Source organism: Parambassis ranga, chromosome 4 (genome assembly GCF_900634625.1).
Source record: "Parambassis ranga chromosome 4, fParRan2.1, whole genome shotgun sequence".
Classification (NCBI taxonomy): Eukaryota; Metazoa; Chordata; class Actinopteri; family Ambassidae; genus Parambassis; species Parambassis ranga.
In genome coordinates this window covers 4191494-4205872 of record NC_041025.1, presented here as the reverse complement: position 1 = coordinate 4205872, position 14379 = coordinate 4191494, and the positions used below count along the sequence as shown (strand labels likewise).

General features: G+C 39.6%; 1 protein-coding gene across 1 annotated transcript in view; it reads right to left on the bottom strand.

Moving 5' to 3' along the window:
* naaladl2 (N-acetylated alpha-linked acidic dipeptidase like 2) overlaps positions 1 to 14379 on the bottom strand; it is a 282516-nt gene that overhangs the window by 13164 nt on the left and 254973 nt on the right. The window contains exon 13 of the mRNA XM_028404275.1: positions 12649 to 12742. Within this exon, the coding sequence (XP_028260076.1) occupies positions 12649 to 12742 (94 nt within the window). The remainder of the gene's footprint in view (positions 1 to 12648; positions 12743 to 14379) is intronic.

Genomic DNA, 14379 nt, shown 5'->3' with positions numbered 1-14379 from the left:
CTCTTTCAAACCCCACATCTTCCGTGCACTTGACAGACCTCCTCTCTTTTTCACTGCCAGCTTCTCGTCATCCACACAAACACACACACTCCTGTCCTCATTAGCCTGTCAACACAAAGCAGGTTTGTTTTACAGTACATTTGGCACCGAATATCCATTACCTTTCATTTACAGTTAATTGGCTTGTATTCTTGGCTCTGTTACATGATGTGGCAGGATCCAAGAGGGAGGCTGAAATCTGGACAGGACAACGGTTCAGGTGTTCAACTCCAAAAGAAGCCTCAGAGGGCAAATCGAAATGCCCCATCGTTCTGCTTCCAAACTGCTTCTCTTTCACACAGAATGGTGAGGCCATTGTAAAAGAAGCTGTATTTTAGTCAAACTACAAACAAGACACATTAACAGAAATGATATATAGAAAACTTCCATTCTGAATTTCTTGCTCCATGGGGGGCTCTCTAGAAATGTTCTGATATCAATAAAGTCCTTGGTCCTGGTTCCATATGGCTTTTTGGTTGTTAATAAACGACACACACACAAGAAACTTTATGGCATCCACCAGTTTGATCTAGCCCCTACAGGAATATGTAGTATATCTGTGGAGTCTGGTTGCCAACAATGGAGAAACTCCTGTCATAATCAGTCCTCATCTGCATATTTTTTTTTAACTCTGGTTAAAGTGCAGAGCATCACAACAGGACATTGTTCAGTGTGTCCTTTTGAAACATGTAAGCTGTCTGTGTGAGACATGCTGCAGCTGCTTCAGGTGAGGGGAGGAGCCTCCACAGACTGCACAGATGGAGACAGGAGTAATGACTGTTTTTTTAAATAAACTACAAGACAAAACTATACGAAGTTGAGTTGCAATATTACCAAAAAACTGGATTAGAGAGCAATATAGAGGCTGGCAAAAAACAAAAGCAAAAACAAAAAAACAAAACAAAAAAACACAAGGAGTTAAATGACATGTTTCAGCATTAATATCAGTAAGATGTAATTTACTGCTTGTGTGAAAATGATTTTTTTTAAAGTCCACCTGCAAAAGCTCCTTGCCCCTCCTTAGGGTCCATGGAACAAGAATATATATGTAAACAATGTAAACATTATTTTACAACATTGAGGGGAAGTGTACTTGATTGTGTTGTTAGCCCTTTAGCTCCATGTGCTTCTCCTCACAGGCGATTAGCCCACAAGCTCTATCTAGATGCTTGCCAGAATGGCATAAAGACAGTGTGGACTAGAGACTACAAATATAGATGGACAACATGACAGCTCCCACAAGTGAGGGCAAAACATCTGGGTTGCTGATCTGTGTTCAACTGTCCAATTTTCTATACATTCATACCTAATCAGTTCAAGATCAGCAGGCAGATAGTGTCTCTTTCCAACATGGTAGTGTCAATAAGCAAGATTTTTGCCTTCATTTTTGTGCCATGGGTGGAGACTTAACTGCTCTGTCCTGCTGTATTTAGAGCCAAATTAGAGAGATTGATTATGCGGAAATGGCCATATTTCTCACTAAATAGCAGGAGTACTGTATTGTCTATTGATTACAGTGAAGGGTGTAGAGTGTGGTGGTAGGATGTGGTTTCCTTTTAGGTAAAAACTCTTTCAGGTGTGTTATTTGGCAAAGCTCCTGCTCAAAGACTAATCAGCCTCTCTTTGTGTAGTAGCTGCTGACACTTATCCCCACAAAAACCTGCTGACCGAAAGGAGCTTTCACTTGAACTGAATTACATTAAAAGGGGACTTATTGCACTTATTTCCTGCTCTATAATGGGACTACACTAGAGTGGCTTTACAAGGTTCACAATTTCAAAAAAAAATCTCTGTTGACCTAGCACATTGCCAGCATAGAGCTCCCAATGAACACCTTCTACAGCAACAGGGTTGAAAGGAAGGCACAAGGGACAATACACTCCCTGAATGTGGCCTATTTGAACTGGTTCAATGAACAGTAAATTACGAACCGAAATTACTTAATAATGCCTGCACTACAGACACATTTGCCATTGCAATTTTTTTTCTTTTTATTAATTTAATTGCTGCTTTTTCTGTTATATACCTATATCTAGGTGCCTTGCCTTTTATTAGTACTTTTTAATGACCAGGGTGCAGCAAAGGTTTATTTGTAGCGTTTGTATAATGATAAATAAATAAAATAAAATTCTTATTTTTTGGCATCCTCACATTCTTTAGGTGGTCACTTGAGTCTGGCACCAAAAGTGATCACATTTTCATAAATCTCTTTGTTATAATGTCCGATTTGTATCACATTTAAAAAAAACAAAAAAAACATGCATTTTTATCCTTATTAACAAAAAGGTCAAAAGACACACAGCTTCCAAGATATTAATCAACAGAGTTGGCGTGCTTCAGATCAGAGTGTGTCGCAGTAGGTTTGGGAACGGAGCGTGACTCATCGGGAGGAAACGGGGGAAGACAGAGGGGACGAAAATAGATAATGAGAACTGTTCTCTCCTACAAATTTAAATGGCTCCGGCTCCTCGCAGCCAGCTGGGACTCATGAAATATTGTTTGATTGTTGTAATCCATCACATCTTTTGACACTCGGGGATGTGTGTTTGCATTTGGGTATACAGTTGGGAGTTGGCCTCTAGCGACAGAGAGACAAGAAAAACAAAAGAGCATTAAGGTGATGCTTTTATTCGGCTGAATCTCATTTTTCTACAGTGTACTCTCAAAAAAAATCCCCTGTTTTGTTATTTAAAGGATAATTATAGGATTTTTGCCGTATTGACATATATCATGGGTTGTGAATAATTGAAATTCAATCAGTGAGTCATGGAAAGGATTCCTAAAAGTCCTATTATGCTCACTTCATGGCATAAAGCCTTAGCCATTGTCTTAGCTGTGCTGTTATACCTAGATCTGTGGTGCTGTGGGACAGGATCTACTGAACACTTTCCTCTCTTCTCTGGCCATCTCTCATATTTTTAATCCAGTACTTCATGTGATTAACTGTCTGTCCTCTCCCTCCTGTAGTTTATTCTGTGTGACTCTCTGCTCTCTCTCTCTCTGTATTTTTCTGCAGGTCTCTCTGCCTTCAGAGCTGTACGTTGACCTGCAGTCTGGCCCTCTGACCTGCCCAGTGTTCACTTCTTATATACCTGTCTATCTTTAGAATACTAGAACCCTTGACCAGAATACAATAAGCTGTAACCTTCCATGTGTGTCCCCTGCATGTTTGATTCTCTCCTCTTCCTCTCTTTGTCAGCCCTTCTCTCTTAGCTACCACCTATTCTCTCTCTTTAATTTCTATGTTGTTTCTATTGTCATGCTGTTTGTGTTGTGTGTTCATTTTAGCAACACAAACTGCATTTCTTTAACATGATTTTGTAAAAAAAGGCACTTCAGCTGTAGATAAACTGTCCTTGACTAAAAGTGGACTGAAAAGTCTTTGTCCCTATCAGGCTTTATGCCTCAAAGTCACAGAAAATGAGGCCTAGAATTCATGCGCTAAATAGTCAGTAACTTACACTAAACCCTTACAGACTCAAATGACATTATACTAGAGGAGGAAAGTAGAATAAGAATAATAAATGTGAGAATACAGTTCAGCAGTCTTTGAAGTTTAGAACAGATTACATTTGAGAAGCTACAGTTTCAAAGCACAGACTGCAAATGTATTAAAGCACCGGGAAAATTGATTAAGAACTTAAAGAATAATGCTGCATTTAGAGTCACACCTTACATTTCACACTGAACTCCCTCTAGAATATTAAAAAGGTGTGGCAGAGCTTTAGAATTCAATTTTATTTCATAAAATAACTACCCATGTACTCGAAGTGTGATAAGCATTCTGTTTGTGCTTCAAAGACAGTTCAAAGATCTACACCTGTGAATCATTGCTCGGCCACTAAGTGTGTGAAGCTGACTCGTCAGCATGTTCACACACCAGCTCAGTTGGTTGTATATGTAGGGAAAAGGAGAGGATGATGGCAGCTGGGGCCTGTTTCAGACAGGAGGTTTTAGTGAACTGGTTTCAGAACAGCTGATTTGAGTCAGTTCAAATACAGTCATAAGGTGAGTTTGAACATATATTTAAGAAAAGTGAAACAACAGTGAAGGAGAGACGGCTGGTTTGTTTAGCACTTAATCACTCACACTAATATTATCACTGGTGAAATATTGACATGGGTGACTTAAAAGCTGCTAAAAATGAAATACAGCATTGTGATAAAATCAGATAAGGCTTGCAACATTATGTTTGCACTTCAATTTAATAACATTTAGCATAATAAACAAAATAAATAACATGCAGCACTATAGAGCAGTTTTCCGCCAATGCTCTAATGCTCTTTTTACACGCGTATATGTCGACATTTAGCTTTTTGTAGGAAATAAGGATTTTTTTTCTCTCCATGTTGGTGGTGGTGATGTTCTTGGTGATTGTCAGAATGCAGCTGTCTTTTCATCTGACACATTCAGTGATTACAACCTGTGACTTCTACGGCCTTATTTTTTAAAAATGTACTCATAAATTGTTCATAAAAGTCAAGGTCAGCCCGAGCTGTTAATTTTATAACAACAGGCTTAACACCATCAGTATAGAAGGAGTGAAATAATAATTCACTTCTTTTACACTTTTCCCAACATGTATACATCCCCATTGTCATCATCTGATCTTTCTAAATAATAACCTCACTGACACCTAGCCTTTGCTAATCATTAAAGCTCATTATTAAAGAATGATGCGTTAAGTAAAGTCTTTATGTAGTGAATATTATGCAATCAATAAGTCACCGTTGCCTTATTATCTGTTCATTAAATCCTGCACAGTTGCATTCAGAACATTATAAACAAACACAATAAGTTGTAATAAGCATATCAATCAATGTATCAGTGAAGTAACTATGAATTAACATTCAATACATTAACAAGTAATGACATAAAAAACACTTTGACTTCATCATTAGTTCATTGGAACTCATGACATTAATGCATTAGCTCATCATGTATTTTGTTTTTATCTTATCCTATTTTTTGGCTACTGTATCTGTGCTGTTGCAATAATACATTTCCCCCATTGTGGGACAAATAAAGTTTTTTTAATCTTAATCTTATTATGAGTTAAGTAAGTAAATGCATTGTAGCATTATTATAAAGTTAAATTTTTGACACATGTGCTTTGGAAAAACTGATATTTTATTTCCAAGCAATTAAATAGCCAATTCAGTTACATGTGCATCCCTACGGAAAGCCATTAGGAGGTAGCACACTAGCCTAACTAGTGATAGAATGTTGTTTCAACACAAAGACTCCACAGCCACAACGTTTGTGAAGATGCGTAGATGATTGCTGGGCTCGAGCACTACCATCATCAAACCACCACAGTCACTCCGACAAGATTTTAATTTTATATTCCGCAGAGCTTTAATAGTAGTGGTTACTTCTCTGCAGTCTCTGGACTTCGTCGTAATTATACAGCCTAATGTGGCTCTTTGCTTTTGCTGCTGAGATATGCCTAATTAGACTGGAAAATGTACAATAGATTTTAAGTGACAGCCAGTTCATTCATAGACACACACATTTATTTCCTCAGTGTATACTAGTTATTCCCAAAACTGTCAATCGTCAGGACTACCTTTCTTTGAGCACTGCTGTTGAGGACCAAAGGAAGCCCTGATACTGAACCCTATCACTACAGTAAATTAATGGAGATTTATGTCTGCTCAGACTACACCAAAGGCAGTTTTGTATGAAAGAAGAAAAAAAAACGCAGAATAGTGATTAAAAAAGTTGAACAAAAGGTTTTTAGGGGTTTCAATTAGCTCTGGTTGTTTGATCTGGATACCCTTCATGACTGCCAGTCATGAATACTGCTGTGCTCCATGCTAGCTGTGAAGAATCCATTAAATAGCACTGGTCTTCTGCCGCAGGGACCAAGACACCCACACAGTGATTTTCCATCCCCCCAGATGTACTCAAAGAAGGCTTAAGAAACACGAGTCACTACTCACTCATGTGTGACTGGCGCATAAAGACACGCACATGCCCTGTCAGCAGACGCACAATTACATTCAGCAAGCACACACACACATAAGAAATGTCTTCCTCTGACCAGCAAAGCCTAATGGGTGCATTTTATAGTGTCTTGCTCCCTTTCCTACACCATTTGCCACTCTCATCGTTTGCTTCTTTCTACCTAGACAGTATGAAAACACCATGAGACTGAGACCATGATCTTTTGTGCCTAAACCTTACAGAGCAATTGAAAGTAAGTGGAAGCACTGCACCTATAACATAGATGTAAACGATCCTTCAAGGCTCAATCCTGCATTGTGGAAAGTCGCTGTTGTGTTAAACAACACCCCTCTGTATCCAGACGATGGCACTCTATCCTGATGGCGCACACTGGAGGGCTTTTTTTTTTTTAGTTCAATGTGCACATTAAAAGGATGCACAAGGGGGTCTTCATTATCATGCTCTCTGTGTGAAAGCAGATCATTAAAACAGCATCTTTGATGATAAGTCTCAGGTACGTTGCTTTTGTTTTGCTTCTGTGGTGTTTTTTTTTTTTAACTTCAAGGATGCTTCCATGGTAGGATGGATCATTCCAAGCCGCATCCTTCAGAAGTCAGACAAGAATCCTTGCTGGTACATTAAACAATGAATCAGAAATTATGTCTAAATCCCAACAGTGCATCCATCATCAAAGAACATATTTAAAAACTGACTGCAGTGAAACAAGAGGGTTCCATTTCTAAGGCTCCTTCAAATGCTCCTCCTCCATGTTAATATCAATTGCAGGTAACTAGGTGATATGAGAAGCATAGTGGAACAGAATCTCATTTAAGAACCTTTGGTTCGATAGTCTACCAAGCCAGACCTCAGGTCTATGCAAATGAAGACTTTCTGTGATTATTATTTCTGCTGTAAAGTTGGACATTCTAACATGGAGGTCTATGAGGATAAACCTAAATTTTGAAGCCACCCTCCAGTGGCCACTCAAGGAACTGCACTTTGGGGTTAGTTTGATGTGTAGGAGTGCAGCGGATTTTGGCAGACACAAACAAATAAACAATATAACTCCAAGTCAGTCACACTTCTGTGAAATCAGCCTGTCCAGTTAGGATCAACACTGATTGTGAATCAGTTTCAGCTGCTGTTGTGCAAATGGAACAGACAACAGGTGGAAATGAGAGGCAGTTATCAAGACAGCCCTATAAAGGAGAGGTCCTGCAGGTGCTGACCACAGACCATTTCTCTGCTCTCATCCTTTCTGCCTGATGTTTGATCCCTTTTGCATTTTGTCAGTGCTCTCACCCCTAGAGGTAGCATGAGGCGGTGTCTACAACCCACACAAGCTGCTCAGGTAGTGCAGCTCATCCAGGATGGTACATCAATGAGAGCTGTGGCAAGAAGGTTTGCTGCATCTGTCAGCACAGTGTCCAGAGCATGGAGGAGATACCAGGAGACAGGCCAGTACACCAGGAGACATGGAGGGGGCCGTAGGAGGGCAACAACCCAGCAGCAGGACCGCTACCTCCTCCTTTGTGCAAGGAGGAGCACTGCCAGAGCCCTGCAACATGACCACCAGCAGGCCACTAATATGCATGTTTCTGCTCAAACTGTCACAAACAGACTCTATGAGGGTTGTATGAGGGGCCGACGTCCACAAGTGGGGCTTGTGCTTACAGCCCAACACCGTGCAGGGTGATTGGTATTTGCCAGAGAACACCAAGATTGGCAGGTTTGCCATTAGCACCCTGTGCTCTTCACGGATGAGAGCAGGTTCACACTGAGCACATGTGACAGACGTGACAGAATCTGGAGACACCGTGGAGAACGTTCTGCTGCCTGCAACATCCTCTAGCATGATTGGTTTGGTGGTGGGTCAGTAATGGTGTGAGGAGGCATTTCTTTAGAGGCGTTGTAGGGAGGTCATACAGGCACGTGGAGGCCACACACACTACTGAGCCTCATTCTGACTTGTCTTGAGGAATTTCAAGTTGGATCAGCCTGTGATGTGATTTTCCACTTTTATTTTGAGTATGGTTCCAAATCCAGACCTCCATGGGATAATAATTTGATTTACATTGATCTTTTTTACGTTGTTTTGTTCTTAATGTATTCTACTATGTATTGAATGAAGATTTTCAACTGGAATATTTTGTTCATTGTGATCTAGAATGGGTTATGTTAGTGTTTCCTTTTTATTTTGTGAGCAGTGTAGATGATACCTGTGTGTGTGTGCGTGCAAACTCAAATGCTGAAGCTGACTTGCAGGTTGACACTGGAACTTACCCTGCACAGCAGCTGAATTCTCACAACCCTAGCTGCATCAGCTGGTCTAACCGGGGTCCTTATAAGGCGATATTGGCAAGTATGGATGTGTTTTAGGTTTGCCTATGGTGTTGCAAAAAGCAACTATTACTTCTTGAACAATATCGAAAAAGGGTTGCGTTGATACTGCAATGGAATTAATTTTACCAGAGCTACCAAGATGTATACTACTGTAGCGACAGCCGCTCATTAGCATTCATGGCTACCCAGCTGTTGTTTTTATGATATCCTTACTAAATTTTGAAAAAAAAAAAAAGATTTCTGTACCAAACTGGGGGAAAAAATGAAAATAAAAAAATTAACAAAGCTACAAAACTACTGCTGCAAATATGTGGGAGACAGTTAAATGTGTTAAAAAAAAGCATCACCAAAACAAGGAGCTGAAAGATGCAAAAATGTTCAGAGAAAATACAAAGTGGGGCAACATTTTCTCTGTAGATTTCTAACTGCAAGCAACTTTGAACAGCAAATTTTCACTGACAAAAAAAAACCAACTTCCTGACGGAGCGCTCATCCTGCGTCTAACCACGCTCTTTGTATCTTGGTTTTTATAATTATAAGGTGTTCAGTTTCTACTACTTACATGCCAGCCTTACTCTGCAACCACTGCCATTAACCAACACCCCCCCCCCACCCCCACACACACACAACACTAACCCACAACAGGAATTATTTATCTCGCTTCACTATCTGTTACCACACACACACAGACACACACATCAAAAACTATTTATTTCATTGTCCTATTCCTCCTCCTCTCCTCTCTCCATCTGGTGCCTCTCTGTATTTTTAACCAGCAGAGATAAAAGCCCTCTCCCACCTGTTTTTTTTTTTTGTTTTTTTTTTGTGCCTGAGCCGGAGATGCTCAGAAGAAAAAGCATTGAGATTATCTGCACGTTCAACAGAGTCAAATTTATAACTTTAAGACATTTATAACGCCACCTGGAATTAAATTTCATAACCACAATAAAGAGCTCCAAAATCTGTCACAAGCAGCCTCTTTCTGATTGCACTCAGCTCATGAGAACAGTAAAACTAAATGTAAGCATAAGAAAAATGACAGCGGGTGATGAAATGTAGAGACGCCATGTCCAATTGTGTATTATAAAGCTGATGTAATTAAAATAAGACCTGTTCCCGGTGACCTCGGGCCAGGAATGAGCTGCAAGCAACTCCGGTGCCATTCATATCTTCTACATTATTAAGGAAGATTCATTTAATCTCATTTTCAACTCTGGTGGTGGCCTCGCCTCATCATAGCCCGCAAGCACACAACTTAATATAAGTACATTTAGGGATGAAGTTGTACGGTCCAAGGAAAAAAAAAAAAAAAAAAAAGATCCATAGCTAGCAGCTTACACATATTACAGCCACAGTCCACACTACAGTGTGGCATCCAGAGTTAGGACTGTTGGTTCAGTCTTTCTTTGATTATCATCTACATGGTGGAGGACAATTTAAGTAAGTGGTCCAACGTGCTGTTTTCTAGCTGTTTTATGCAAATATATGCTACAAATATTATCTAGTCATGGAAAGAAACAATGAAAAAAGGCAGAAACCTTCCAATGGTACTTGAATGCACCTGTCAGGAAGTGTGGACTCACCAGGTGTCAGTACAAAGGGCAAGGCAAAAATCTGAATCAGTAATGTTAGCAAGACGATCTGGTGAGGAGTGGGGGGAGACACACGCATTAAATACACAAGGAAGGGGAAGACAATCAGCCTTGATTCTTTCCATCTGTGTTTCCTTCATGTCACCTTGTGTATGTTTGTTCTGTTTTTTAAGGATTAAAAATTTTTTTTTGGAGGATTTTTTTTCAGGTAGTGCTAGAGAGTTTGGACATTTAATTAATAAAGGTAGCTGTTTTTTCGGTCCTCAAGTCTGCACCTTATAACGCATGTGACATTTTTACTGAGAATAGTTAGATGAACTCATTCACTTCAGTCTGACCCAGTAGTTTTTATGCCTAAACTAACACAAATAACTTCAGTTATTGGAACTTTGTGTTTCTCAGACTTGAAGGTCAAAGATGGGCTCTACATGGCATACACATTTAAATCTTCTGGGTGACAATCCTGCATGGAGAAGTTATTGTAATAAAAACAGCTTCAGCTGGAACGTCAGCCAAGAAACTTAAGGGGAGTTATGCAAGAACGCCAAAACTCTTTGATTTTAACACTAACTCTATAATCCAAGGATAATACAGCAGAAACATTCACTAAAGCTCATATTGCTAATTAATGTGTGTAATTCTGCTTTGTAATGTTATGTTTTGGTTAGATGAGACGTCTTAAGTGTGACGGAATGACCCCTATACTTACAGCACGGTTCTTCAGCTCACTGCTAACGTGCGGATGCCTGCCAAGAAGGTGCAGCTCTTCATGCCAATAAAGTGTCTTAAAATTGATTGATAGAGCAGAGAAACTAAGAAATAGACATAAGGGCACGATGAGGGGCAAAGTGATGAAGAAACAGATGTGGGGGCTACGGGCAGGTATAACGATCAGTCATCTCTGTCTCTCAGGTTATAATCTGTCCATTAGTCTCAGATGAGGAAGCATAACCACTCAATCTAGGCCTTAATGGGACAATGCTTACATGCTTAGACAGAGCCAGCGAAGCTCAGCCACTGAGTGATTGCCTTAGCTGCATAGTGCATGTGATGAAAAGCGCCCCTCCGTCTCCATCTCTTTCAATTTCTGATCGTAGCCTGTAAATGATTGATACACCCCCGCTTCATAGATTTATTTGATCTCAAGTGTGACAAATTAATTCATAACAAAAGTAATATTGTGTTTGTGTTAATGACAGCATGCAGTCTAAATGTATCAACACCCATTGCACTACAAGGGCCATCTTAATATTCGAGGACGGACTCTTTGCACACTCACAGACTGTGACTGAATAAGCTGATTCCGGTGTAGAAGGCCTGAGAGGTCGTACAGCATGCCGAGTATTTGCCCATGTAAATTTACACGAGGTTCAGCCCAGACCTTGACTAAAGTGCTGTGTGCGTACAGTGCATACCCATTTTAGCTGATAAATATGTAAATCACTTTATGTAACTGATACACTGAGGAGCCACTTAAACATGAGATGGTACTTAGAATCTATGTGTAATGTAGCTTGACACTGTCATTACCTCAACCTTCTGCTCATCAATCCTGGAACTGAAATTATTTGGATCAATCGAGGAAAAAAAAAAGCATTCTCAATGTATCTTTAAAAACAAATATTTGAAAAAGTGATTTTGTGTGTCAGATATTCACATGCACACTTGTGATGTGCTTGTATGTATGTAGGCATACAAGTAAATATCTCTTTTTGAGGATCCTTTTTGTTGTTTTGACCTGAGCCAGATTAACTGCGTAATCTAAGTGTAGCGGCATTCCATTTTTGTCAGTGATAATCTAAACATGTGGCAGCACGTTTCAGAAGTGTCCCAGAAGCGTAGCTATGTGCTGCTCCGTGAGAGATACGTGCCGGTTCTAGATGCAGGAATTTGCACCAAGCACATCAAGCAGACAGGAAGTCAGGCACCAGAACACCAGAGAGATATTATATGATAGAACGTGCTTTTATAAGGATAACATCAGAAAAGGAAAACGCAGGGAAAGAAGCAGCAACTGTTCTCAGAGTGGAAGGTGAGAAGCTGCCCTGTGTGTACCAGTGTTGATGGGGTAAACTGCTCTGTAACCCAGCCTGACACCTGTAGAGAGGACATTAACCATCAGGTGAACAGGCAGATTACTGCGTGACTCCTTGTGAATCCTGCAGGAGCGTGTAACATACGCACGGATATGCTACGCTTTACCAAAATCTAGTCACCAATATGAATGAATATGGCATGACTATTCTTTCCTGTTGTCCCTAGACTGTATTCCTTACCATTTTATCAAATCTTGACCTTCAAGACCAAGAAACACAAAGTTCCAATAACTCTCATGGTGCCTTTATAAAAAGCTAGACACCTTTTTATTAAGACAGGCTTGTGTTTATGTTCATGCTTTTATTCTCATTTTGTTTCATTCCTTTTATACTCATTGTAACCACCGCTATTGCTTTTAAACTTTGCTTACTTTTATTAGTCGTACTTGCCAAGGTTTTTTGTTTCCCACAACACTGGTTTGTCAAATCAGGTAAAAAACTTAAACTTAAAAAGAAAGTCAGGTGTAAAATCACATCTTAGAGGTGTTACACATATGAATTTATTAGTGGTTTATTTCCCTATAGCACGGTAGCTAATCAGGCATAAGGACAATGCCTGAATGACATGATCATGCTTTCCTACTCAATTTTTAGCACTGCCACTTTAAATATCAATAAATCATTGTTACCTTTGAGTTTGTTTTGAACATCCAGGGCGATGTCCAGAGGGTAGAATGGCAGCACAGGATCATTGACCAGGCGGAGAATGGCTTCAGCTGTCATCTGCAGAAGCGACATACACAACAGATGTGACAGTTAGTAAACATTTAAACATCTATTTTCTATGACTGTGTCCATGCATTATCTCATTAAAAACTTCAGGTTTAATTAACTTTGCTTAATGTTGATGTCTGTAACTATTACATGTGCAGCAAGACTCTTTATTATGAAGTGTCCCTGTAAACTACAGATGATTTTTGACATTCACAGTTAAGGCAAAACTGCATATAAATAACCTTTTTATACAGCAGCTCCCTAAATCTTTATATGCAGACTTAAAAAGAGCTGTATATGAGAGATTATTCATGACAGTGCTGGCAGGTGATTTTTTTTTTAAAGTGGGACCAATACCAGTTTTATGCTAAAATGATTGCGTGTCAACTCTCTTTTCTGCACATAACTACACAATATAGACACAATAGAAAAACTAACTAATGCAATGTCATTTTGAATGGATTGTTTATTCCAAGCAGACAAAGTTTTAAGTTAGGATATGAAAAAAAAACCAAGACAAATGACCTGAGTTCACCTGTAAGTAAAGGGTAAGCAAAGCATGGTTACAGGGCCCTCTTTTTCTTCTTCGAGCTGTAGTCAATGTTATAATTATGGCAAAGCCCTAAAAAGTTAAAGCTGGCACAAGTAACCCTAAACCTTCATTGAGTTCTATAGGCCAGCGCTGCTGCTATTGGCCTTCCCTCTGCTGGTCCATTCATACATTTATGTGACACTCTATATGCTTAATAGACTGTAAATAAAAATGAACAACATGACAGCTCGCCAAAAGTGAAGCCAATAACAGACGGGGGCTGGCTGCAATATAGGTTATAAACTACTAAAGTCTTCTCCATGTTACCGCTTAGGTGTCATTATGGACATTTTTGTCCATTTGGGTAAGTTTTTGCCTCTTTTACCTGGCCACCATTTTATCTGTGTTGGTGCATATGGCACATATGACATTTTCTACTGTTCACCACTAAAACCAGCCATTTCCAGATCATAAGCTTATGCATAAAATCCTTGTAATTTCATCATTTTTTGTGGTTGTGTTATTGAGCTTAGTGGGGCTCTTTTAAGTGTATGTGAATGTGTCCAAGTGTGTGACACTACATTCAGCAGCCAATGGAGCAGCCACACTATGCAAATGTATCCTTTTTATGACCTCAACAAACATAACAACAAGAGTGGCTTATTTCTAAGCTTTAGTCCTCAGCTGAGCATGATTTCTGTTTTTTCTCCACTAACATTTGTAGATGTTTTATTTACTGTGTATATTTTGCATATGTCCTACCCTTCCTGTCCTATCTACTGTACCTCTTCATCTCCTGTTCCTGGCCTGCCATTAGCAGGAGGGTCCTCCTACATGAACCTGGTTCTGCTCAAGGTTTCACACTGTTAAAAGTGAATTGTTCCTCGCCACTGTCACCTTAAATACTAAGGTCGGGTTTCTATAAAGCATCTGGAGACTATTTTGATTCTAACAGGCACAACACCAATATAGCCTGGAATCTGTTTTGTCACAGAAATGACAGATGGTGGCAGCAGCCTGGATGGAGGCCTAATCTGCTTCAGATTCAATAGAAGACTTGTTTAGTAATTAACAATCCATGCTCTATCTGTCTCTGCCGTTATAGCACAGAAAA